General features: G+C 41.0%; 1 protein-coding gene across 17 annotated transcripts in view; it reads right to left on the bottom strand.

Annotated features, from left to right (window-relative positions):
* The window catches only part of epb41l2 (erythrocyte membrane protein band 4.1 like 2), a 48,163-nt gene that overhangs the window by 814 nt on the left and 20,072 nt on the right, over positions 1 to 27,277 (bottom strand). For 4 of the 17 annotated variants that reach the window (XM_016675841.1, XM_016675838.1, XM_016675840.1 and 1 more), the window contains exons 4-23: positions 26,188 to 26,442; positions 23,566 to 23,673; positions 23,421 to 23,463; positions 18,697 to 18,772; positions 17,187 to 17,283; positions 16,903 to 17,027; positions 16,683 to 16,770; positions 14,734 to 14,886; positions 14,049 to 14,146; positions 13,543 to 13,715; positions 12,819 to 12,904; positions 8,690 to 8,740; positions 8,541 to 8,579; positions 6,153 to 6,317; positions 5,639 to 5,839; positions 4,350 to 4,418; positions 2,826 to 3,488; positions 1,191 to 1,319; positions 807 to 905; positions 42 to 122 (exon numbers count right to left, since the gene is read on the bottom strand). In XM_016675841.1, coding sequence (XP_016531327.1) covers positions 42 to 122; positions 807 to 905; positions 1,191 to 1,319; positions 2,826 to 3,488; positions 4,350 to 4,418; positions 5,639 to 5,839; positions 6,153 to 6,317; positions 8,541 to 8,579; positions 8,690 to 8,740; positions 12,819 to 12,904; positions 13,543 to 13,715; positions 14,049 to 14,146; positions 14,734 to 14,886; positions 16,683 to 16,770; positions 16,903 to 17,027; positions 17,187 to 17,283; positions 18,697 to 18,772; positions 23,421 to 23,463; positions 23,566 to 23,673; positions 26,188 to 26,442 — 2,799 coding nt within the window. Of the gene's footprint in view, positions 1 to 41; positions 123 to 806; positions 906 to 1,190; positions 1,320 to 2,825; positions 3,489 to 4,349; positions 4,419 to 5,638; positions 5,840 to 6,152; positions 6,318 to 7,916; positions 7,977 to 8,540; positions 8,580 to 8,689; positions 8,741 to 9,066; positions 11,033 to 12,818; positions 12,905 to 13,542; positions 13,716 to 14,048; positions 14,147 to 14,733; positions 14,887 to 16,682; positions 16,771 to 16,902; positions 17,028 to 17,186; positions 17,284 to 18,696; positions 18,773 to 23,420; positions 23,464 to 23,565; positions 23,674 to 26,187; positions 26,443 to 27,277 lie in introns of those variants that run through there. The other 13 variants (XM_016675843.1, XM_016675842.1, XM_016675844.1 and 10 more) reach the window with 13 other exon arrangements.

The following is a 27,277-nucleotide window of genomic DNA, read 5'->3' as shown; positions in this document are numbered from 1 at the left end:
CTAAAAACCTTAGAGATGAGCAACAGGGCTTGAGAACCGACCTGGTCGTGGTCGATGTCGCAGTCGCCGGTGATCACGATGCGCTTCTCAATCCTCGTCTCCGAGAGCCCGCCTTTTAATGTCTGGAACAAAACGGAGGACACGACTTTGATGACCGTCACATGTGGTTTATTTGTAAGTGTAATGGCCCGGCTGGTGAGACACAGCGCTGAGCCGGGGGGGGGGAACCGGTTAAAGGATTGTTGGCTTCTTTAAAAAAAGAAAGAAAAAATAATTAAGTATCAGACTGTGCTTCAGTTTAACTTCAGGGTTTCTTCAGCTTTCAATAGGATTTATTTAAACTCAAACAAATGTGCAGTTTTTTCATGATAAACAAGCAGAACAGTGGACACGTAGTCAAGAACATTTAAATTTCCAAGATGAATCGTTTGCAAGAGTCAAAATCTTTTGCAGACTAGAGGAAAAAAGGCTAAAAGTTCGACTATGATGTTCGTTTGTTGCCGTGCATCATAGTGTCCCTCGGAGTTTTCTCAAAGTAGAGTGCGATCCATCGATAACTTCAAAACATGGAACAAAAACATGCATATTTTTCAACTAAAAAAGCAGAAGTTGAGCAAATTTAACAGATAACTAAATGAATCTTAAAAAAATGGAAATCATATAAATACAACTCAAAACTTAAGACCCTGAACTCATAAAAAAAAAAAGAGAAAACTAATGTGCTGTAAGATTTAAATTCTAGATGATGATACTTATGCTCAACCATAGCAATATGAAAAAGCAGAACAACAAATCGTGTTTTGTACCTTGGTAATGTGTGTGGTGGTGGTGGTGCACAAAGACTCAGAGGTGATCGTCTGAGCGGTCATCAACACTCCGGGTTCACCATCACTATTACCATCCAACTGAGGAAAAGAGGAAAACAACAACAAAAAAATAAATCAGATCGTCCGCTCCACATCAGCAAATTCTTTAACTCATCGATACAATGCATGACTTTATTTTTTTTTCTCTTTGGATGAAGGAATTAGTGGTGGCGCCATGCCCTGCTGCTAGAAAAGAAAACACTTTGCAACACAAAGTACGTTAAACTAAAGGGTTTTCCCCCCAACATTACAAAAAAGTGACAGAGGAAACAAATAATTATAAAAATATGAAAAACAAACTCCCTGTGCTTCTCAAGTGTGCACCTGTGCGGCCTCGTATGTGATGGTCTTGGTTTCCGTGTGCACGATGGGCACTTCTTTTGTGGCTATCTCAGTTTTCTGGGCGGCAAACGTGTCTGATATAGTCACCATTTCTGTTTTTACCACAGGCGGCTGGGGAGGGAGGAGAGACAGGAGTGAGTGGGAAGGAGAGACGGTTAATAGGTTTAATACGAGACTGCTTTGGGAACAAATGAACAGATACATAAGACATCTTTGGCATCAGAATTACTTCCAAGGTGGTCGTCACTTTAAAGCAAAACTTAAGAGAAGTTGGCTTCAAAGACAACGGTGCCAAACAAAAGTGACTTTGTGTGAGTACTGATAATGTACAGTGCCTTGCAATAGTATTTGTATTTTATTGGGATTTTATCTGACGGCCCAAGACAAAGCAGTGATTGATAGTTCAAGCTGCAGAGAAATAATATATGGCTAACAATCTGAAATGTGTGGCATGAATTTGTTTACTCTGACGCTCCTAAATAAAATCCTTTTAGAAGTCAGTCACCTAAGTATTGAAAAAGAAGCTTGCAGTCACATAGAAGACTGACCAAACATACAGAACGTGACCTAATCAAAAAGAACAACCAAAAAAAACGTGCATCATGTTTCTTCTAAACTTCAGCTGCACGCTAATTTGTGTTAGTTTTGCACATGAGATCCCTAAAAAAAGGCAATAAAGTTTAAGTTTTGAGTACTGTTGCAAGGGACTGTAAATAAGTGTACGTGTATCAGAAAGTGTAGATTTGTAAACAAAGCGCACACACAAGCACACATGCAATAAAATTCATGCAGGTGGAATGAGAGCTCTTAAACTCGTGCAACGACATGCCAGGAAAAAGCCAATTACAATCTAGCTAAGAGAAGACGACTAGCAGCTACAGCAGCAGCACCGACCGCACAGAATTTTCTTGGGTGTCAACATGCAACTCCGAACATGAGACGGCACCAACATGAAGGGAACATGAGCCAATAAAGCCAACAGGGCTCTAATGACTGGAAAACAAAGCGGCTATTGAAATGTAAACAAGGTGGCATTCAGATGAGTGGGTGGCATTTCCAAAGTGCTTGGCAATGGCGATTTCCACAAATACGAGGAGCGGCGCCACTGCCAAACGCAATAAAGGACACACAGGCACAGCTCATAAAGGTGAAAATCAGCATGCAAAATGAAAACGCGCACACCTAGAAGCATCTTGCATTTCCCACTTAGGCCCCATTTACTTCACAACACAACGCAGGAGGCAACAGCATCGACACGCCACAATGAGTGGCACTAGATCTACGAGGATAAATGGCAGGAAATGTGGCAGAGACATGAATAAGTGTGACTGGGCGGTAAAATAAAAGCGGCTTCTTGAGGAATTTGACATAAACACCGACAGTATCGGCGATGAAGGTCTTACAGCACGGTCCTAACCGTCTTCAAAAGGTGTTTGTTTTCTCAATATGCTTTCACAGAACGGAGAGGAGTGTGAGAATGTACATGGGGCTCAAAGTTGCACACAAGCAGGAAAAGGAAACCGGCGATGTGAGAAGCAGCGGGGAAAGAAGTGGGTGTTTTCTACGGCTGGCGGGAAGGTTCAAAAACCCCTGGAGGAGCTCCGCAGTTGGTTTTACCTCAGAGCAACAAATAACCTGCGGCCGGGGATCCACTTCCACCAGCGAGGCTTCTCCGTTCATTTTAGGCTGCTCCAGGTCCTCGGTGGGGCCGGCCTCGGCGCTCTCCTCGGGCACCATGAGGCCCTCCGGCGCCTCTTCGGGGGTCACCATCGGATCGTCGGTGCTGTCCTCCGTCTCCCGTCCGCTTTCTTTCTCCTCCTGGTCGTCTTTCTTCTCCTCAACCTCCATCTCCTCCTTCTTAGATTCTTCTTCTTCTTCTTCTTGACTCGTTTCTTCTGCAGGCTGGCTGACCTCCGCCGGAAGAGATGGGACAACCGGAGCAGATGCTTGCTGCTGCTCCTCTTCCTCCTCTTTCATCTGCTCTTCTTCTTCCTTCTCCTCTGGTATTTGTGATTGAGAGATGGATGCAGGAACGTTTGGATGGTACTCTGCTTCCTCCTCGCTCTCGCTGTCAGAGGACGCCTTCTCCGGCTTCACGGGGCTTACTTCCTCCACCTCCGCCAGCGCCGCTTCCTCTTCGACCTTCACTTTCTGGTCCTGAGGTTCATGCTCGGCGGGCGGGGCGGCAGTAGGGTCGGCCGTAACCGTGACGACCCCGGGTTTGGGGGCTCTGGAAACTTCTTGGATGACAACAGTTTCCTCGATTTCAACTTCGGTGGTCTACACACACGCACACATGTACACACGTACACAGAGTGCACAGACACACACGATGAGGTGCACACGTATACAACAAACGCAAAAAAAGCAAAACAAAAAACACAAAATATGATCATTGAACATAAATTAAAAATGGGTTAACAGAAAAAATATATATACAGAAGAAACATGAGGAAAATAAGATGAGGTATAAATGAAGAAGATCCTCCAGGGTTTCTACACGGTTTTTGTGGAAAATAATCCATAATCAACTTTCCAGGATTCTCTTTCTTTATCATTTAATTTAAAATAAAAGAAAGAAAGGAAAGCAAATACATGGAAAGACAGATAGGAAAGAAGCAAGGAAACTAAGAACGGATAAAAAGGAAAAAAAGACAAAGGAAGAGAAGAAGGGAACAAAAAAGAAGAAAGGAGGGAAACTGAAAAAGAAGGAAGGAAGGAAGGAAAAGAGAAAAGAAGGAAGAAAACAAGGAAGCAAGGAAAGAAGAAAGGAGCAGAGAAAGGAAGGAAGGAAAAGAGAAGGCTGGAAGGAAAGAACCAAGGAAGGGTGGGGAAAGGAAAGAAGGAAAAGAAAACACTAAGAAAGGAAAAGGAAAAAGGAAATCAAAGAATAAGGAGGAAAGGACAACTTTTGACAATGGGAAAAAAAAAATCCTGGAAACAAAAATATTTCCCTAAAAGCTAAAAATTTCATTCCATACTTTTCCAGACTGTGTAGGAACCCTCTACAGTGGATCAAGTTGGAAACGACCGAAGTGGCAATGGGAACATGAAAGCTCAGTTGAGAACAAACGGAGGCGTGAAGGAAGCGAAAGTCATGAATGGAAAGCCAAGAGGGGTTACAAAGAAAGTTAGTACCACCTTTGCAGGTTCTTTGGTTTCAGAGCTCGCGTTATCAGCTGAAGCTGCTTCGGTTTGCGGCACACTGACCTGCGTGACAGAGAAGTTAGGACGACAACATCAGTCACACATCGGCGGGAAAGTCCCTGTTAGCAATTAGCAACACCGGGACGCTTGTTATCACAGCGTGGGGATGGGACCGGCTTTTGTCATCTGCTCTTTCACTTCTTATCTCGTCTTCTCTTTGTCTGTGGGACGGCTGTTCTGCACAAACACTAAATCCACACGCGCACAGCAGGAACTCAGCGAGCAAAAACAGGATCAAAAGAGGAATAGAAATGAAGTTCGCTCAGAAAAAAAACAACAACAAACAAAAGATGGTACTGAAGAGTCTTTTTCATGCATGGCAATGCGTTTCTTTTGCCATTTAAAGAAGCTCCAGCAAACAGGCACACAATAAACACATTATAAGGTTCTTTTTGTCCCCCCCCCTCCATTTCAGCCTCTGTGAAAACAGCTGCTTCACACCGTACTGTCTTTAACATCAGAGAACGTCTGGGAAGCAGATTTGGCACATTGTGGAAAATTTGCATTCCTTTACCGCCAGAAATGACAAACCCTTGCACTGCACAGCTGTTAGTCGATTTAGATCAAATTAATCCTGAAAATAGTGCAGCAACAAGCCACTGAGGATTAAATGCTCCCAGACGCAAATTAATTCATGCAACATCAACAGCAGGCTTTATATACACATCTGCCAAGCAGCTTTAATCAACTAAAGCATTAGAAGGTGTCAGTTCACTTTTAAGCTGGTCAACTGAGAGGAGGTATATAAAAAAAAGATATAGGTAAGAAAATAAAGATAAATCTCACATAATGGTTGAACTAGAGATGACCCTAGTATGAGCTAATGGTCCAGAGTACAAATGAAAAATAACTAAACTCAGCTCCTCATACTGGTTGTTTTCTCCAAAAAAAAAAAAAGTTATTTCCGCCCTTTATAATGACATTTACAGTAAAGAAGAGACTGTTTTGGGTGCTGCAGTATAGAAGAAAGGAGCTGAAACACAACTCGATAAATAAAAAATAAATAAACTCAAAAATTGTATCATATGTTAGCCTCTTCCACCAAGGCTTTAAAGTAGACTGGGATAAAGTAATATTTTACTCCACATACAAAGTCAGACTGTAAGAACATATCAATCTTTCTCACCCTTAAGCTCTTTGAATAAAAAAAAGGCATCATCCCTGTCCAATTGGGACCATGCAAAGTAAACCGACACCTTAATGTTTAGTACCAGCAGAAGCATCTCAGTGGCAGAGAGTGCAGAAACGGGATGAGACAAAGATGAACCGCAGACAGCAGTGGGAGCGGCAGCAGCTGAACATGTGGTCACAGCAGCCTCTAGTGGCGGTTCTGGCACACTGCAGGGAGGCGGAGAGCCCGCAGAGTAAAATTCAGCAGCAGTGCGTCTGCTGAGAAGCACCGAAGCTATTTCGTCTTCGAGGCTCTACGGCAAGAGACGCACACAAAACAGCAGTGGTAGAGGGTTAATGGAGAGCTGAAAAGAAAAACTATAGTTTAAAAAAAAAATTAAAAAAAAAAAGGTAGAGGAGTTAGGAAAGTTAAGTGTCAGGAACAGTCGCTCAATTATGCGAGAAGTGATTCCACAAAAATCAAAAACAAATAATGTTCAACTATTAAACACAATGGAGGACCAACCTGTACATAGAAATACAGTTAGTTTGAGTTCACGCAACACAACAACCCAGCGGATATAATGGCTTGTCGAGAGACAGAGAGAGACATCCGGACGGACGTACCACTTGATGCTGCTGGACGCGTATCGTAGCAGGAGAGGAGGTGAGACGTTTCTCCCACTGGTTGGGCTGGGGAGGAGAGGGAGGTGGCGCCTCCATAAAGGAGCGCTTGAGCTGGCTAATGCTAGCCTGGTGTTTCAGAACCTCGTCTTGGGTCTTATCGAGGTCCTGATGGGGACGGACAGGATACGGGGAATGAAGGATTTGGAGGAAAACGGGGGAGGGGGTGAGTAAGTGGGAAAAGGATGAGTAGAAGGAGTGAGGAGAACGGGAGGAAAAATCAAAGAATGATAGAAGTGGGGATTTGATTAGAGTTTCCAAAAGAAGGAGATTAGGAGAAAAAAAGAGAGAAGAAAATGGAACTTCAATGGTGGAAGAGTGAGATAATGAGGCAGAAATGTAACAGGAAAGAGCAGGAGAGAAGGTAGTTGAGGAGGGAGGGGAAAGATAAAAGGAGAAGGAATAAGGCGGGAAAACATTGTTTACAGAAATAATCTGTCAATCCAAAGAGCAACAGGATGGAGGGCAGGCTTCACTGAAGCTTTTTCTGTGGTTAAAAAAAAAATTGAAATCCAGACTTCAGTGAAACGGGGCCTCCCAACTTGTCTTTTTTTTCTCCATTAATGAGGTCATAAACAGCATGGCTGAATGTACAACATGGAGCTGGTAGTAATTCACTTTACGGATAAATATGTAAATAAATATTTATAAATTTCTTCTCATTTTACTTTTTGTCAATCTGAAATGTTTCAGATCGAACAACATTTCATGAGTAAAGCTGGAAAGTAGTTTTTACATTTAGTTTTGTTAATAAATAAAAATGAACTAAACCAACCTGGCCTTTAAAAGTTGATTTTTAAAGGCAAAAAAAAAAAAAAAAGGCTATCTGTGGGTTTTCAGTCAGTAAATTATTTTGGCTTATTTCTCCAAACAAGAGATTCCCCCATTTGAACCATGTAATTCTAAAACTATCAAAATACTCTGTGGACTTCTCAGCGCAATGGCAGTCGATCACCATCAGCCCCAATTTGTACAAACAGGCGTTGTTGTTTTAGTTTGTTATCCAACCACACAAGTCTCTGCAGTGGCGGCCAATCACGAGAAATCAGGAAGGAAGCTCCTTGTGCAGAGGCAGAGGTTAGTGAGGTTAGACGCAGCTGCCTGGCAATAATCAAACTCTTTGACCAATCAAGGACTGAGAACAAAAACAAGGTAAAAACACAGCCACAAAACAGCACTGAACATGCACAGAGCATGCATTATAGTGGCGTCAATACGCCACACATCCTATTCACAAAGCAGCCATTGTGAACGCTCGGCCTGGGAAATTGTTTCTAGATGAGCAAGTCTCTTATGTGCTTTTGTGTCAAAGCACACGAAACAAATAGTTTGCATTTCACACATTCAGATCCAACTCCCCCTTTACTGGCCAGAATGCTGGTACACTTTACTAAGGGTCTGGTAATCGATGGACAACATAAGGGTGTAGTGATCAGAATAGCTGCTGCGCAAATTAGGACACTGAGCAATGAAAGATCTTCAAAACAAAGTTTTTCAATGAGACGGGATTTGCTGAAAATCTGCCAAAAGCTGAAGTAGAGAGTAAAACGTCCACACGCCGGCATGCACACAGAGCCTGAGAGTGCGAGAGGGCAGCAGTCTTGTACGGTAGTCCGGTAAAGACCGGGCTGTAGCTCTGATGGCGTTAGAGAAAAAGTAGGAACACGGAGATCTGGTTTTCAGCCATCAGTCGACGCCAGTACCAACCTCCAACATTAAATTACTGTGCCTCACATAAATATTGTCCCCATGCACTCTCAATGGACTCTGGAAGGCAGACATACAGCAGGAAATTAATGAAAAATTTTAAATAAACTCAAATGTGTAGAGGAAATAACAGAAACTAATTTGACTTAAATTAAAAAAATAATAACTGTAAATATCCCAAACTGAAAAAAAAGAAAAAGAAAAAGAAAAAAAGTTGATCATGGGTGCAGGAACAAGAAGACATTTTGGTGTTTCTGATGATCTGAGTGCTGTACCCATGCCGCCGAAGCGTTTCGAAACACCACGACACCAACGGACATGCACAGAAACCAACAAACCCCAGCGTGTTTTCAGCAAACCCAAAATGATGTGATGAACCACCCACCCACACACACACGAAGCAAAACCCAAACACAACCTGCGAAACTGAAAGCCACAGCAAGAAATTAAAAATACTGGTTGAAAATGCCCATTCTCGATCGATTTTTACAGCTCAACCTCTGACTGGACTTTTATTATCAGATTTTATCTGATCTCTTTAGGGCAACGTCAACCATCAAGCCAACCCGAGTGAGCGGAGAAAACCACTGGCACGATCAAATCACCAATAACAGCGTTATGAACCTGAGAGAGGGCAGGCTCAGCACGTCCAGGTGACTGCTGCTGGGGTAAAAGTCAAGGAGAAAGGACAGGTTAGGACTACAGCCTCTGTAGGTCTTGTACCATAACACCAGGTTTTGAATTAGCGTGTTTAATAAACAGGTCTTACAGACCTGGGAGGGGATGGCTTCCACATCGGCGGGGCTCAAGTCCACCTCCTCAGCCTTCAGTGTGGCAGACATGGGAGGTGGAAGTCAAAATGAAGGGGAAATGAGTTAAAAAAAAAAAAAAAAGGTGACATGGATGATGAGAAACGCCTGTTCCCATTGTGTTAGGAGACACTTCTGGTCACGTGAAACTATATGTCAGAAGTTTAGGATGATTAGTACGCAGAGGCGGCAACAACTTGCTTTTAAAAAAAGACTTAAAGTTTTCTGCAAGTGTGGATTAAGCTTATTTATTCTGTGTTAATTGATTTTTATGTACAACATCAAAAACGATTAAAAACTATTTTATTCGCCAGGAATAAGTCTTTTTTTTTCTCCAGATGCTCCAGATGAAGTAGAGGGCCTTCATAAAAAACTTAATACGTTTTGAGTTCTAAAGTTTCTATAGGGGGGCAGGGGGGCACCAAATGTGTTACACATATGCATGGTCCGGTTAGCGGGAATCAGGGTAAATCACGGCTTCGGAACAGCTAAATCTGTCACTAAACCATTTCTTCTCCTTTCAGCGTGATGCCAGATGTTTTCTTTGTCTGCACTGCCTGTTAGTTGTTGTGGGGAAAAAAATCAGGAAATGTTGTGTCTTTGAGATACACGTGTCGCTTTGATGTGCACAGATTGTGCACATCTGGGAGATTTTAATGGTTTATATGAGCGCACGATATAAAGTAACATAATAGTTTTTGCTTTTTTCATGCAGCGGTATTCTCGCGCCGGCCCATGCCTATGTGTAAACAAATGGGTGCTCATTTGTTTAATATCCAAGAGCTAATAAATGCTGAGTGAGAACATTGTCAAATAATGCAGATTTTTAAATACTACACTTTATCTATTTTGTTAAGTTACTGTACAGTGTGTTCAACACGTATCTGTTTACTTTAGTCAAAAACAGCATCTAAAAGCCTTACATATATCTACTTACTATATAATTATTCTTCATTTAGATACTTTTTTTTAAAAATAGTTTTACTTCCTTAAATAATGTCACAAACTTCATTCTTTACTTTGGAAAGATTAGAGTGAGGTGCAGGGAAGCTAAGAGGAGGAGGCTTTATCAGGAGGTGCTGTTAGCAGGGAAAAACAAAAGGAGAAAACATTTAGGTTTATGTGATGTTTACATTCTCATAAAGGCTGAAAACAAAAAAAGAATTAAAATGGAAAGTGGGGCAGGATGAGAAATCTGAATGTGCGAATTTACGCCGCAGGATCACACATCTCCTGGGTCCAGCCTATGCCTCCGTGGTGCCTGGCGTGAGGGTGCGTGTGTGTCGGTGTGAGGGCGGAGGCGTCCTGGTCTGCACCGGAGCTTGAATTACGCTCGCTTGCCTCGTGGCTGACAAACATGGGCAAAAGAGTCTTTCTTCGACTGGAGACGGCCGTCTCCAAGTAGGACAGGGTCAGGCCGAGGGGTGTGGCTAAAATCAGGGCTAAAACGACCGACTGGCTCGCTGTCACCATCACGACGAGCAGGAAGAGTGCTAAGAGGCATGGGAGGAAGAGAGGGGAGGGGTTTAGGAGGTAGCGATGGACAGATGCAGTGAAGCTAGAAGAGCGGAAGGTGGTAAGAGGAAGAGGGGAACGGGAAGAAAAGGAGGAAAGCAAAGAGAAGGAGACGATCTGAGGGCAGGGGATGGAGGATACTTTGGGAAACTGTCGCTGCTTTGCGTATAAAGGCAGAGTACCGACGAACTTCTTGAGTTTTAGTGGGAGATGTGTCAAAAATGCCAGAAAACGAGCCCACAGAAATGCTAAACAGCTCACAATTTGACGTAATCTAAATGCAGGTAGGTTGAAAGGTGAATATTTAGTGCCAAAAATGTTAAAATAAATGTTCAGCTTCTCTCCTAGCCCTGTAAATATCTTCCTGGGCAGACACCTGCTTTCATTCTTGCTTAAAACCGAGAGGAAACACAAGATGAAAGAAGCTAATTTAACCACACCCTTCAGAGAGAACCACTGTCGCAAATTTGCCCAACCAGCTGTTGCTCTGGTGACGCCCTCCTCGTATTTCACAAGCTCCGAGCTGCATGTCTGGGAGGCAGAGACCGGCTGGGAGGATGGAGAGGTCTGAATGAGGTGTCCAAGATCAGCCAGCTGCTGATCGGTGAAAAGCGAAAGGGTGTTTGAGGGGAGGCTCCACAACGAGCTTGCGGCTTCCGCGTCCTCGGCTCGGTCGTCGTCCTCGGAGATGTCGGAAAGGGCGCGGTCGAGCTCGGAGATGGAGTCGAGCGAAGGGGGGATGGAGGAGAGTGAGGATGATGAGGAAAACGAAAGAGGGAACATAAAGATTGACTAATCGGTGGGAAGTGAAGGTGAGGGAAAATGTACATGGGAAATAAAGCAAATAATATAAAGGAGGGAGAAAAATGCATACACACGACGAAAAAGTAAAAAAAAAAAAAGGCGAGGTATGGAAAAAAACAAAACAATTGAAACGACAAACCAAAATAAGCGATAGGCATGTCATGACAAGAAAATATAAAAATCATGCCAGTGGGATATTGGAAAAGCAAAATTAAAGGGAGTGTGTGTGAAGGGAAAAAAAAGAGAAAGGGAAAGAAACATAACATTAGTCAGTGAACGACACGACAGCTTCAAAGTGAACATAGCGGGGAGAGCAAAGTGCAGAAAGTAGAGGGCGCAGGAGTTCGCAGAAACTGCCAACAGGGGGCGTCACCAGCGAGAGACGGGAGGCGAGTGAGGATCAGGAGGGAAAAGGTGGCAGTGAGGGAAAAGGTGGTGGGACAGGAGGCATGCACTGCAAACAGGATCCACTCCTGTGAGGTGGCTTTAGGAGGGCGCAGTGCCCCCTTGTGGACATGTGAGTGCATGGCAGTCCAGGTAAACGTGACAGTATTTAGTGACTTTATCAGTCAATTAACAGATGTGCATCTGCCTCCAGATGCCATATTGACACCATGTGTAAGTGGAAATGTGTAGCCTTATCTCACACTAACAAGTTTAGAAAAATAAAGCCTTTAATCTGAGTAAATTTATTAAGAGGAAATAAATAGCATGTCAAAAGATTTTTTTTTCATAAAGACACACCCTATAACAACTCCTAAAAAATAAATGTAACCAAAACATTTATTTTCTTTAATAATTTAAATTCAATATTGATTTTTTTTAAAAATATATTTTAGATTTATATTTGTTTTCCACTGTAATTTCGATTTGAATGGCCTCCTTTTTGCCAGAGCTTGCTTAAGCTCATCTCGCTTAGCCACTCTTCAAAATGGGGAAAATAGAAAAATGTGTAGATCAAGTAAGGCAGGCATTTCCAAAAGAAAATAGCTGTAGACCTGAAGTTGCTCATATTTACAATCAGAGCAATGGTCAAATAGAGCCTTTTCTGTCCTACCATCACAAATGTTAACACATGCCGCTCATTACAACTGATGAGGCCTTAGCTGATACAGTTTGCTTTAGACAGATGATTCTGAGGTTCCTTTGACAACAACCACTTCATGGTTTTCTTGTGTGAAACAAAAAAGAAACACTATAGTTGTCGATAAGTGCATCTGTAGATTTCTCATGATTTATTTAAAGCTTGATGGAATCCAACAGTTGTTTGGCCCAAGATGACGTGAAGCCTTGCATTGAAACTGACATGCTGAAAACAAATAATATTAGTGATGAACTCTTGTTCGTTAGAGGTCTGAAGGATTTTCAGGAAACACCAGAAACAAGCAAAGAAAGTCAGACATTTTCCCTTTTTTTTTTTTTTTTTTTTTTACCCCTGAAGGCAGTGAAAAATGTTCCAAACGACAATATCCTGGCCCTCAATTTGGTTCTGTTCAAGTCCTCCCTGTGGCAGTTTATGCTTTTTGAGGTAGTGGTCAGAAAGTCAATTTAAAGAAGTTGACAAAAACGGCAAAATAATGTTTGTTTGTTTTTTTTCAGTGTTCAACAAAGCAAGTGTCACCTTGTTACTGATTTCTGTTATTTGAGCAATAACACAGCTACCGTTGCGCCCCCGGAAATAAGAAACACGTCAGTATTAAAGTTGTCTGAAAACACTGGCAGATCTTTTCTGCTTTAATATTTCCATTTCGATGGGATTTTGATGAATACACACCTTGGAGTCAGAGTGAAGCTCTAGACGATGATCCCGTCCGTTCTCCGCCGTCTCACTTCCAGCCTCAGTTATGCTGATCACCGGTGCTGAAGAGGCAAAAAAAAAAAAAAAAACACAACGAAAATCTGTTGGTTATCTGACGGTTTAATTTGCGGTTCCAAAGGAGCAAGAACACTGAACTGTAGTAAAACAATCTGTCCAGCAGGGGTCGCTGTAAGGTAGGTGAACAATGCAACCGACAGGAAACGGAGGCAAGCAGCTGCAAAAAGTGGAATCTGTAAACCAAATGTGGGGAAACCGCAGGATAAACGGTGCGTTCTGTTTTTAAAGACAATAAAATGATTGTGATCCTACGAAAATGAAAACAGCTCCAAGATAAGACAAGGTAACTTCGCACTTGCTGACTGCCCAGAGGCCGGAGTCGTGTCGTCACATTACTTTACATGCTGAGAATTTTGTTCTTTTCGATAAACAGAGCATTCTTTATTTTCTTCTTTCCCTTTCCCTCGCTCTGTCTCTCCCTGTGTGACAGGAAACAGATGCTCCAGCTATTTCCTGTATCTGCTCCGACATAGAGCGTTTCAGATCCATTTTGAAAAAAAGATATTCAGATGCAAACTTATGAAATTCCAACTGTGCTTCATGCTCGACATTCCTCTTTTGATGCGTATTTCCTTAAGTTGAGAGGCTCTTTAAAAAAGGCGCTCGTTTCCGCGTGCGTTACCTCCGTCCAGGCTGCGGCTGATGCGTTTCGAGGAGGTGCGTTCGAAGCTGGGTGCGGGTCGGTCTATGAGAGAACTGGCCAGCCGGGTCTGGGCCTGCGTTCGCCCGCTGTAGCGGAACTTGGATCCCAGCGTCAGAAAGCGGGCCTTGGTAGGAGGCTCCGGCGCGTTTAGCCTGGAGACGGAGAAAAAGAGCACCGACAAAAGCGTGTTCAATGGTCTAATTTGAAAAAAAACATTTTGTAGTTACTTTTACAGGTGCGTGTGATTGAGGGAAATGTCTCCTAGTTGTCAGACTGGATACTGAAGCTCATGGAGAACACACTCAAAAGTGTGCACTTGGATTTTCTGTCTATGTTGTGGTTATGTATGAGTGTATTTTATACATAAAGCGCCATCCCATAGGACAAACGAACATACAGGTTCGTCTCGAGTCAAATAAAGTTCTTAAAACTCTACGTTGTTAATTGCATTGCATCTCACTGTGAACGTATATTTGTCTTTTTACCTGAAGAAGCTGTGGTTTTCTACGCAGACCTTCCACAGCCTTTTAGCAGATCGGTGATTCTGGAGCTTGAATCCCACGGTGCTCTCAAACTGCTCCGTCTGTCAAAGGAACAGGAACACGTTTTCTTGTTTTGCAATTTATTTTTTTCAGTCATTTTAACCTTTCCATATAAGGCAATAAAGCACACACAATGTAGAAAAAAAACAAAAAACCTAAAATCCTGACAATCAATTTCAAGAAAGTGTAAATCAAAAAAAAAAAGTGTAGGTGAAAGCTTATTATGCCTTTATTTATCAAAATCTTTCCTGCATATTTTTCAGAAACATCTAAGGACTGCAGTTGAGTCTGTAGACAAACTCATAAAAGAAAATAAACAATCATAATCAAGCCTTACTGTATTTGTTAAGCAAATTATTTCTATACTTTGTTTTTATCTAAAGAGTGAAAAACACAACTTTAACTCCTCACAAGAATTATTCCACACCTAAAGCCGTCTAACTGAAGAACTGTTTTTAACATTTGTCCTGTAATTTTTTTAAACAAACTCTCCTCCCTTACGTCACATTTACTCCACATACCGATCTATACGTGCTCCCATATGTCAGAAGTTAAACACAATTCATCCCAACAACTTTAAAGTACTTTAACATTCATCCATCTATCAGTGTGTGTGTTTAATACAAACCTCTCCTGGTCTGATCTTGATGTAGAAGTTGTTCCTCTTGTACGATATCTTGAGTATTTTGGGCCAAGCGAACCGATTTATCCGAAGCCTGTCTTTGTACACCAAGAGTCCGTTGGCGCACACACCCAGCATGATGTCCACTCCTTCTGAATCCTGTCCCAGTCAGACAGAAAAGTAGAAAATAGAAAATGACTCGATGAGGAGATTATGTATTCTTCTGATATAAATGCCTGCAGTACAAACAAACCAGATCATGACGTTCATCGACTGATTTTTAAAGTAGTCTGTTTAGGGTCAGCAGAAATTATTACGTACACGCGCACGCACACGTTAGCCTCCAGACTAACCCACCTTTTAAATTCAAGGCCGTTTGGCCAGAGTAAAGGTGAATTGATTACGGCAATGAATTAACAGAGAACAATCAGTTGCACAGATGGAGAGTGCAATATGCTGATAATGGTCAGTTTTACTGGGGCTCAGCCACATTTTACACATCAAATGGACGTGCTGTGTTAAAAGCCAGCCATCGATCTTTGTTCTTGTGCTGTAAGGACTAATAGGCTTTAGTTGTTTGGTCAATTTCTTACAAAGAACTATTACCGACCTCAACAACATGGACAATTGTCCAAGTGATCAATGAGAATAAGTCATGAAGGCGCCTGGTTTTCTATGTCAGGAAGGCGATTTAGTCAAGTTTTGGTCGATGTGAGTCGTCATAAAGTCATTTTGAATCATCAAATTCTAGCAAACGGTAACAATGCTGCTCCATCCTACTCAGTCTAGCCAAAACAAAACAGTCTCACTCCAACACTTGCTCTGGCATCTCATTAAAAGGACTTTAACCCACAGGGCTGCTACAGTGGGGAATGTTTTTGAACCATAGCCTTGTTTAACCTTGATGTGGGTCACCAGCATATGCCTAGTCCAAACTGAAAGATGAATAAATGGAGCAAACAAACTGAACAGATGAACCATGAATTCAATAATGTCGAATTTTATTCCAACTCATTCGTGCAAATTTTCCCATTTATCACGTAAAACCACACGAGTTTTGAGCTGAATATCAGCGCTGTGCTGCTGATGACCCTCTATGTAGCACATAATGCAATCTGCGTGTTGCGCCAGTAAATGCAAGTTCAGTTTTAAAGAGTTTTAAAGACAAGTGGCTTCAGAAAATACTGCAACGTTTTGAAAGGAATTTGCACCAATAGCATAGAAGCATTTCAAAGCTGCACTGCATCCCAAACCCAACAGGCACCACATTTTGATCTGCCATGTAATGATCAAACAAATCAAGCTGCGACCCCGTTCCATAACGCCGAAGTCTCCGCATCATCAGGCACACAACTTAGTATGACTCCTTCCACAGGTTAATCATGGTGTTTAGGTCGCCTCTTTTGCAGGCTTTGGAATGATAAAACCTGCAGACATGTTACATAAAAGATCAAGTAGATCATCCCTTTGAATTTCCAGGATAATTAACAATTGTGTGTGATGAAAAGAAAAAAGACTGTCAGCAATTAAAGCGCTCCGCTGCACCGTTCTTTCCACTCTCTGCTGGGCAGAAGTGGAGCATGTCCTTAAAGGGAACTTGCCTCTCTCTAAATCTAATTGGACTGCCCTCATCCTCAGTTAAACCCTGTTTTGTCTTCGCTCTCTAACATGCCTCCCAGCTTCCTATTTCCAGACTCTCTTATTCTCATGTGTATTTGCTGGTTTTGCCCCAAAGACCCCAGTACATGTTCCGACACACATCCAGTCGGCTGATGAGCCACTATCCCAGCGAGGGAGAGTGGCTGTTCCCATGGAAATGGTCTGCCCGAGTGTTTGCACAGCTGACACGCACAGATACAAACATGCATGCGCATCAAAGGAGCTGGGCTAATCCCCAGATGTCAACAACAATGGAGAGGAAGAGGAGAAGAGGGGAGGCCTTCATTTATTTATACCTTGGCGTGGTGCAGGTCCACTCCGTACATGGACAGCTTCTTGGCATTTTCTAGAAACTGGAGGTCCGCCTGTGCTGGTGTCATTCCCCTAAAAACGAAAGAATGGCTAAAATTAAATAACATATCACAATAAGTCGTGCATATAAATATAATCCGGTCAGACTCCCTTGATAACAACTGAACTATCAAACTACGAGTCAAACTCATTTTCCTCTCTGACCTGTGGGATTTGTGGAGTTCAAGAATCTTCTCCTCCATCTCTTTGTTCTGATTGGGCGCAAACGTCAGCTGACTGATGAAGTCCAAAGGGCGAGGTTGGTCGGGTTCATGGTCACCCAGTTCGGCCTGTAAATTATTCAAAAACAGAAATCTATTTTTGGGAAGCTGCCACGGCTAAATATACTTACTGGTCAACATGATTATCGCATAGGTTACCTCAGAAACACAAGACAACAGAACAGACAGAATATTTGTTTTTGTTTTGTTTTTGGTTTTTTGCTCTACCTGCAACGTGTATGACCCCAGCAGAGCGTGGGTGACGAATGAGCAAGGCAGCCGTCCAGAAGCAACATCCTCCCGCAGCTGCAGACACAAAAGGTACCTAAAAACGATACGGTGAGGGAAAAAAAATAGACTCAAAACAGGAAACGGGTATGGATTAAATGCCTTTGTTATAGTTGTCTCAGTAGGGCAGGTTTCTTTCCATTCTTGTAGCTGAACAACAGGACATCTTTTACTGATTCTTCAAGAGGTTTCTCCCTGCATCATAAAGATTTCTTCTGCTCTGTTTAGTTGATGGTTCAGGGTTCCTACACTTTTCCCACAGTAAAATTCAAAAACCTGTCAAGTATTTTCAAGGTACGTTTTCAAATTTTTCCACTACCACACTGGAGATGAAAACAAAACAGATTGACTAAAAAAAAGATGGTCTCGATTCAATTTCAGATTCAATTCCAGAGTGGACTTTATGACAAAACCATGCAGTTTGAATATTAAGCACTTTAAAGTACTTTATACAGAAATCAAGCCGTTTCTGAGCCTTGAAAAGAGCTAATTGAAATCCAAGCATTTTGAAGGATTTCAAGCACTGGTACGAACCCCGATGAAAATACAAAGTACTGACTCAGGAGAACATGCGTCTGAATACATATAAAAATCTGAGTTTATGTTTATTTACCCAAGTTTAATCAAAAGGAAAAACTATTACACGTGAGAAGAAGTCCAGCATCGAGTTTCAAATTAGCTGAGCGCTTCCCTGCTCCTCTATGAAGCGTTGTGTGGCTTCAGAGCACATTGTTTTGGCATTAGGGCCAGACCCAGTCTTCAATGGGTCTGCTTCACTTTCACTGACTTTACTCTATGACTCACATTTTCAGCCAGAGTGGGTCGTTGTTTTCAGCAAATCTGAACAACAAAGAGCCTAACATAAAACAGCAGGCCAAAGCAGCAGAACGTAATGGATACTTTATCACAAAAAAGGCATCTGGTGTAGGACAAAAACACCACTGAAACACAAGTAGATATTGTGATGGTATTTTTTTTTTTTTGGATGGCAAAAAGAAAGTCACTCAATGAATGCAGGAAGTATAACTCTGAGTCTGCTAGTAGGTGGGATCAGTCGGCATAATGGCTGGACGTTAAGTTGGAAGGGGATTATTTGGAAACATGGCCAGCTAACCTGCGATATTATTTCTCTCGCATGGTTACAATTCAGTAACCATGCGAGAGAGAAACCAGAAGACAGCTCAGAATATATTTTGACCCGGTTCAGTAGGTTTTGACTAGGCCATGCTGTTCTCTTCAACTGAGCTCATTTCTAGCTTTTTGTTTTTGTTAGCTTGTCTTGTTCAAAGTGTTCATTTTTCAGCAACACTGACAAAAAACGTCATGTTGTGATCACCAAGTCTTCACAACAGTTTATTTTCAGGCTTTTGTTTGCATTTTTACCAAACGGTGTTAGTAATTGTGGAAGTTGAGTGTGAGTGTGTGTGTGTGTGTGTGTGTGTGTCTGTACCTTGTGATGTCCTCGGTGAGCTGCGATGGGTCAGGAGGGTAAAACTTGACACCGAATGCAAACTGCCAGTTGTTACCTGGAGAACGAAATATTCAATTAAGTGATTTACGTCGCAGAAAACCAAGAAAACAGAGCGGAAAATACAACAGAACACATGTATAAATTCCTGAGAGAAAATTACAATAAAAGCAGATGAGATTCATAAAAAATAATGCAGGACAGCTGTTATGCATCGTGTTCCCACACACAAATGAGCAGATCTGGTGCTGTATAACATCCCCCCACCTCTCCAGCTTTACTAAATGCCATGCTTCATTTCAGTCTTCAATGAGATCAAAAAAAAAGGAGCTGTCATCACCGGCAACATGACAGCGAATGTCTTCAACAACCTGTCATAACGTGGCCTTCATTTATGTTCTGTTCTGCCTGCAACCAAAAGGCCAGGCTGTCACGGCTTTCGCCCGGTCTGCTGAGTTTTGTTCCACCCAACAAAAAATGTCTGGGTGAAGTAATGCAGATCACATCATCTGGGTATTTTATTCTTAGAAAACATGACATCAGAGAGCAATCAAACACAAGGAAAAGATGCATCACACTGGTTGAAAACAGGTTCAGGTTTTTGACTCCTAATAGATTTGATAAACAGCCTGTCTTGATAAATATTTCCAAGTAAAATAAAAGTATGCAAATTTAAAACTAAACACATTATTTGACATTAATGAACCTGGAAAGTATTCACAGCATTTACTGTTTATTTTGTGCCTGTTTTGTTCAAGGCAGCAAACCAGCTATTATTTTCGTAATGGATTATTTGCATTAATCGCATAAAAAAAATTGGCATATCCTATAGATTTTTCATTTAATCTCTTAAGTTTTTTAATACAATGTTAAAATATGCAAAACAAACACTTCAATTGCTTTATAAAATAATAAGAAAAAAAAACATTTTATTGCCTAAAATGCAATAAAATAGCATTCCTTTAGTGAACTTGAAGTGGATATAGCTAAAATAACACTGTAGGAGTTTTGTGGTAAAGAATATTTAAAGACAAAAATGTTTTTATTATAAATGCTAAATGTATATACATTTTGTACAGCTTTGGCTTAATTACTGTTCTGAATACATTGGGTTTTTTTGTTTTGTTTTTTTAGACAAACTGCCTTTTTTTAGTCTGTATACTCCAGTTAATGATTAATCAATGACTAAATTAGCTGACAATTATTTCAATAATAATTACTAATCATTTCAGCCATAGTTATGTTTAGATAATACATTTTTTATATATTCATAAAAAATGGCATCAGACATGTTTTCACTCATTCTAGGTTCTTTTGAGATTTTTTTATGAAGAAATCCATAGTGAAAAATGTCAAGTAAAGTAACAAAACACACAAAAAGGGAAACAATTTGATGAGCTACACTGATGCTTCTGCAGCCGAACCAGATAAGAGGATTTTAACGCCTCTCTCAGATCCTTCTGGCTGAAAATCATCTAGAACTGCCAATAGATGCACCTGCTTATGCTCATTGCAGCAGTCTGAACAATCCTGGATGAAAGTGTCCAGTGAGGCACGTAGACCTGTCGGAGGCAGTTTGATGAAGGAGCAAACCTGACCACCGCTGTTAAATATTAACAGCAGCCACACGCACAGTTGAGGTCTAAACATGGCCTACGTCCAGACCCGCTCGCTTTGCATGCCCTCCAGTTAGATTCAGTCCAACATTACAGGTGAGATTAAATCTTGCTGCTGTTTTCTGTCAAAGCAAACACCCAGTCACTTCCTGCAGGACTAAATGTTTCATTGTGGGCTCCAAAAATCCGACTTCAGACATTTAACTTGTCATCATTTGTAGAACCGGCATATTTTTAAAGGTTCGATATCACTTCATGTGGATGGAGTGCAGAATAGGCATGACAAGTGTCTTAAAAAAACACAATAAATAAAGAGATAAAGTGATCAGATCCATAGAGACTGTCATTAAAAGTGACACATTGTCGTTTCTGCACATTAACCAATATGTGCAGAAATATATTGGTTAAGCAGTGCCCACCTATGATTTTTTTAAGTTAATTCAACAGAATAAGGAAACCTAGAATTATTATTTGATTTATTTAGAAGTTTAAAAGTGGACTGCGAAATACTTTGTCAATTTCTAGTAGAAGGCTCTGTATATGTTTCCACTCCAGCTATGAACTCTGTCTGTACCCTTACAGTGTATCCAAGTAGCCATCGACCCATCTGATGCGTGGTTCTGTTCCCGCTGCTTCTGATTCAGAAAACGAGATTCTCTGCCTTGTCTTAAACTGACAGGATTTTTTTAAAAACCTTCAGGAAAAAGTGATCCATTTAAATCGGAATATTCTGATCTGTGCCAACAACTGTAGGAGGTTCCCGGACTTTATTGAGCACGACAGAAAGAAACTGTGATTGATGTGATTTTGCGTCCCTAGGTCATTACTTGCAGTGCCTTGTGAGGCTATGCTCGATGAAAATTGTAACATTTGTTACGTTCCAACCACAAACCTTCACTTTACGAGAAAAAACAATAAAAAGGAAGATATAAATGTTAAGTGGGTGGAAAATGATACACATAACTTTTACTTTTTTTACAACTGCAAATCCAGAAACTGTGGAGTGAATTTGTAATCATCCCTCTTTACTCTGTCACCCCTAAATAAAATCCAGAAGTCTCCTACTTGGTAAATATAAACCCCTGTATGCAATTTAATGTAATAATAAATGTAGCTCTTGTGTGAAGGTTTTAAAGCAGGGATGTCCAAAGTGTGGCCCGGGGACCATTTGAGGTCCTCGGAACGACTTTGTCCCGGTCCTCAATAATAATTCAAGTTCCTAAATTACATTTGCCAGCAAAAGTGGTTGATGTAGAGGCATGTTTGGAATAAAATGGTGAACTCTCCCTAACAGATACATAAAAATCATCTTGAATAGATGAATATATATAATGTTCAGCTGTGTTTTTCCTTTTAATTTAGTTTAATTTAATAGTAAATTAAACACAAACATGCAAAAAAGAAAAAAAAAACAGACTTGGGAAATAAAGCCTGTTCCTTTTACAGAAAACACTTTATATGCTTCTGTTTTAAAGTTTTATTAAAGAGCATTAGTGAACAAACAGCATCATGACATTATACAAACTGTCAAGGATAAAATTGTTGAGGTCATGATCACAGCTAGGTTGTTAAAAAGAAGAAAAAAAACATCCTGAGGTTTTAAAAATTTTCATCCACTTAAAAAGCCAGGCCAGGCAAACAGAGCTTTAATAAAAAAATAAATAAAAAAAAAGCAGCCTGGAGGCTTAAAGCAACTGGAGGAGCTGCAGAAATCAACGGAGTGAAGCTGTTGACTTTGCAACTATTAGTTGTGCACTTAACAACTCTAGCCTTCACGAAAGCAACGTCCCAGTTGCATGGTTCTCACAAGCCTTGTAGCACAAACAGCAGACATGATGAATAAAATGTTTCGGTTAAATCGGGGGCCATACTGAAACTTTTAGGTCTTCATGGAAAACACGCCTGTGTACTTTCTAGCACAGGTCCTGGAGCAACCGACAGGCGCTTCAGATTTCAACCCATCTTTATTTGCATTCGCACCGCGACGACGGCTGTACTCAAAATGACAGCAGTTTAGGGAAGAATGGTGTCAACCCTGTGATTTGCGTAAAGCAATGGCCGCATGCATACAGGTTGTGAGTGAACGCTTTTCTAAACATTCACACACCAAAAAAATGCACACAAATGAGCACACAGAGTGAGATGTAAAGCACTTATAGCATCTATATAGGCATTTATGCACACCGCACACACTCACATAAAGAGTCTGGGATAAACCACATGCATTCTGCACACACCCAAACTCCACTGCCTCACACATCTGCTAATTAACAAAATGTAAACTTTTTTCTAGCCTAAATTACATGGTTGTACTGTGAAGTTACAGGCTTTATAAGAGCTTGTTTTGACTTATACAGCAAACATAAGAGGAAGCAAGGTATGAACGGCATAAAAAGACGAATTAGAACATTTCTAACTTTTATGACTATTGGTCAGATTTATTGAGCTTCTTTTTTTAAAGAGCTAGAGGAAAATCCTGAGAATACAAGAAACAGACAAGTTTGAAGGCAAACGAAGGTCTACACCGAACTTTTAATTTAACTCAAAGCGCATGCAAGCTCAGAACAGAAAGGCGGACTGGATTTAGATCAATCATAAAGAAATAATGGACTTTGACATTTTCCCAAACTGATGTAACCGTCAAACAGCTACCGTCATGTTTTGTGTATAAAAAACCAAACAAGACATTGTAAGCTTAGCAGCTGCCAACCCTCCTCCAGTAGGTGCCAACCCTAAAAAGGTGAAACGATACCTGTTTTATCTCACATTTAAATATTAACAACATGTAATGAAAAGGTCTTTAAATAATGAAGCAGAGTGATGACGCCCTTGGTAAACTCTTTAGCACCGCATGACTGCTGTCATTTGGCTTCCAGTGTCTCTGGTGTTTTGTTTAAGTAGTTTGTTTTTCTCCTGACAGCAGGACAATCGATTAATTAATTATAGATGTATTATTCAGACCATTTGGGTAGATTCAGTATACTACATTTTTTAAATTAGAAACAGCTTACATGGATGCATGGATGGATGGAAACATAATAAGGTATCAAACAGAAATCTGAAACGGAAGATTTGCAATGGTGAACTTACTGCGAATTTGTCTCTTGATCTCCTTTGTGGGATCCAACCAACACTGGGGGGGTCACAGAAGGAGAAACACACAGCAAGGAGAGAGTCAAAATCCTGAATCAATGCAGCCTTTCATGTTTTAGCCTAAAACCCAAGCAGTGCACACCTTCTCATCATGGTTGTCCTTGTACGTCAGGCCAAAGTAGTCCTTCTCCAACAGATTTAGGTGCTCACACACCTTGAAGAACAAGTACTGCCCCTTGGCTCGTTTCTGCTGAGACAAAATGAAAGAAAGGTCATCACAAAGAACCATTTCTAACATCATTTGAAAACTTGAAATTAAAATTTTAGGAGTAAATCTGTTAGATTACTCTCTGCTCTTTATTACAGTGTCTTCATTTGTCTCGCATTCCTTCATCGGCCTGATAGCGGCTTTAGCCCTGAAATCCTCCACACTCAGCTATGACAATGACATTTAACAACCATCTGTGAATGCATGCCCAAGTGTGCGCACCCAAACACACAGCGGCCCCCTTCAGACAGTCAGAAGGTCAAAGGAAGGAGGGTGGAAAAGAAGGGGCAGGCGATCACAAAGAACAAAGTAATTATATGAGGTCAAATTCTTCTGCTTTTGAGTTATTTACTGGAGCCTCACTCTAACGCTGGCGGTCAGACAGAGAAGAGGGCATTGCTCACAGACAGGCTAGGGAGCGTGGTGGAAGTGGAAGGACGCAGATGAAAGAAATCATTTTTCCTTTTGTCCTGGGACAACTGGAAACATCTGCGGTATTTGAATGCAACATTTTTAGAGTGTCGTTTTGTCTCGCCACAAAGCGCTACCGCTACATGGTTGAGTTAGACCATGTGACACCAAGACCCTCCCCTCTGAAACATCAAATACAGCATTAATGCAGGTTTCATCAATTCAAATATAAGACTTTTTAAAACTATTATGAATAAAAGACCTATAACACAACAAAAATATACAAAAAAAAAAAAAAACTACAAGGGACCAAAACAGTAAAATTTCTGGGGTCTTTTGGTGACTCTTGGCAGCAGATTTGTGTATCTAACAGAATGTCATTAGCAGTTAGCATATGCTTGTTCGTTTTCTTGCTGGCCAGCTAGCTAAAAAGCAAACTAGCTAGCTAGCCAGCTACCAAGCAAGTGTTAGCAGCTCATTACCGGTAGCTTTAACCGGCTTAAGTCATGGCAAATAATGAGTGAAGATGTCTGCTTGATAGAAAAGTCCAGTGAGAAATTTTTTTTACATAGGATTTATAAGATTAAATAGATAAAATTAAAGAGACAAAATTTAAGACCTGTGATTAGCGTATTTAAGGTCAACTCACATATTCTTTAATGAATTTAAGACATTTTCAAAACTTATTTTTCCATAAATGAGACTTTTTTAAAGACTTTTTAATTGACGGTGGACACCTTGTATACTTATTGTAAGTCCTGAATATTTTAATTCTTGAAACAAAGCAAGTGATCAGAACATATAAATCTGTCGTATTGCCCGTGTTGGAAGTCTGCTAGCAGAACAGAAAATTTAATCTCTGGAATGCATTGTGCATCTTTCCAGGCCGCCATCCTAACTATGCCAGCATGTGGAGTGAGGGATGGATGGATGGATATGTGTGAGAGTGTGTGTGTGTGTGTGTGTTTCACTACAGGACAATAGGAGTTAGTTGCAGTATCAGCGTTATCTGTTGTGCCACAAAGCAGCCACTGTTCAAACAACCGTAGACTCTCACAGGCGAGTCAGTTAGGCGTTGGCACACTGTAGATCAGGGAACCGGTTTGGCATCGTCCATTCCCGAGTGCAGGATTGTGAACCCTAACGTTAAAATTGTCAGAATCCGGTGCATGTTCTGCTTACGAACACTCGATGCAGAAATGCAGACATGGAGGACCAAAGTGGATCTGCACAATGGCTATTTTGGGATGCTTCCCACTGGATGGGGGCAAGTGTGGGAATGTGAGGGGTTGTAGGGCTAAAAATGTCCACACTGTGTGGGAAATATTTTCAAGCAAACTGCAGTGATGAAAAAATTGGGACAAAAAACAGGCAGTAAAGGGATGGTTTGGCTTTTTTATGGGAGAACAGAAAACTTAATGTGCCAGCCTCACCACACCACTGATGATGTTCTCTCTGGTTGTTCTGCAGTTCGGTTCATGCTCTGCTTTGTCTATTTTAACTAAACAATTGCTCCTGTGTATATTTACGCTTATTCAGATGTACCGTTATTGTATTTAAGTAAACAAATGTCTTAAGCTAAAGTGAAGAGGTTTACAATCTGCTAATATAGTATTGGTGCACTGTTCATCTAAGCACACCTTCTTCCACATGTTTGTAGTAAATTAAATTTATTTTGGCTTTCTTTACATTGGGCATGAAAACTTTTCAAAGCAATATAAGTTGCTGTGTCTGTCTGTAGGAGAATGGGGGGATATAAGGCACGTGTCCATTGGGGAGCAACAGATGGAGAAAAGTAATCTGGTGGAACCCCCTAATCTGCTCAATGTGTGTGTGAGTGCGTTTTATTCCCTGGACGAGCCCCCATCAGCTTGGTCCGCTTTGCAATGTGAGCAGGTGGTGCTTCCGCCATGGCTATGCTTTGAGTCAGAAAGTTAAATACCCCAGAGCTTTTTTTCCCCCCCAACAAAGACACACACCAGATCTGATCCTATTAGTGATTACATCACTGGCATAAAGAAACTCACGTGCTTTGGACTAAACAAGCCTACTTTTATTTACAGACGAATTTCAGTGACATCTTACCTCCACCTCACAGGTGAAGTCAGTCCCTTCCAGGAGGGTGACGTGACACACCACCACCTTCATCTTATTCTTCCTCACCAGGCGAAGAGGAGACTGAAAAATCGAAGTCTGGCTTTCTCCTCCGTCTGTTTCAGCCTCCACGTGTCCTTCTGGCTCCTTCTTCTTCTCCTCCTCTGCTCCTTCTCCGACTGCAGTGTCTTTGGTCTTCTCCGGACTTTTTGCAGTGGCGTCTTCCACCTTCTCTTCCTTTGCCGGCTGCAAGAAAAAAGCGAGGCAAAATTCAGTTGTTATTGATGCTCTGATTTCTTTATTATCTTATTCAAACCCCAACTGTTTGCTTGAACTCAGTGGGAAGTTCCCAGTTGGCTCCATTTAATGCTCCTTGTGTGATTTTCTCTCCAATTTGATGTTTAAAGGAAAGCAGGCGTTTCTTTTGGCCTGGTGACTGAAATGTTGATGTAAGTGGGTGGGTCCACTTAGCATAATGTGACCAGCGGATGGAAGAACACATGTAAGAAAGCTGGAGAACATTTTCAAGTCTTTCCTTCATTCTTTCCGGGTAAAGAAACAAATCTAAAGAGAATACTGTTGCACATACATCTTTATCAGCTTGACGTCGTCTTTTTTTTTTTTTTTAAGAGGTAATCTCCTTAAAATGTTCCTCCCTTTACTGTGAAGTGGAAAATCTTGGTTTTCAAAGTTTTTCTTGCCAATTAAAATTTGAAAAATGTAGTGTGCATTCCTTTACTGTGATACTCCTAAATCCAGTCAAGTGCTGTTCATACAGAGTTAGAAGTTCAATTCAGTTTTATTTATTTAGCGTCAATTCACAACAAATGTCATCTCAAGGAATTTTACAAAAAAAAAAATATATATATATTTAAATTAACTCACACATACTTTCCAATTGATCCTAATTATCAAACAATAGAGTAAGCTCAATTAATTATTAAAAAGTTGTTTGAAAACCACGGCTATATTTCTGACTAGTACTCTCTAAACTTTTACATTTTAATTTGTAAAAGATTTTTAAAATGATGCAGAATATTTCTTTGGTAACACTTTATTTGAAGGGGGGTGAATAAGACTG

The sequence above is a fragment of the Poecilia formosa genome, unplaced genomic scaffold, assembly GCF_000485575.1.
Source record: "Poecilia formosa unplaced genomic scaffold, Poecilia_formosa-5.1.2 Scaffold122, whole genome shotgun sequence".
Lineage (NCBI taxonomy): Eukaryota > Metazoa > Chordata > Actinopteri > Cyprinodontiformes > Poeciliidae > Poecilia > Poecilia formosa.
This window is presented reverse-complemented; position numbering and strand designations above follow the sequence as displayed.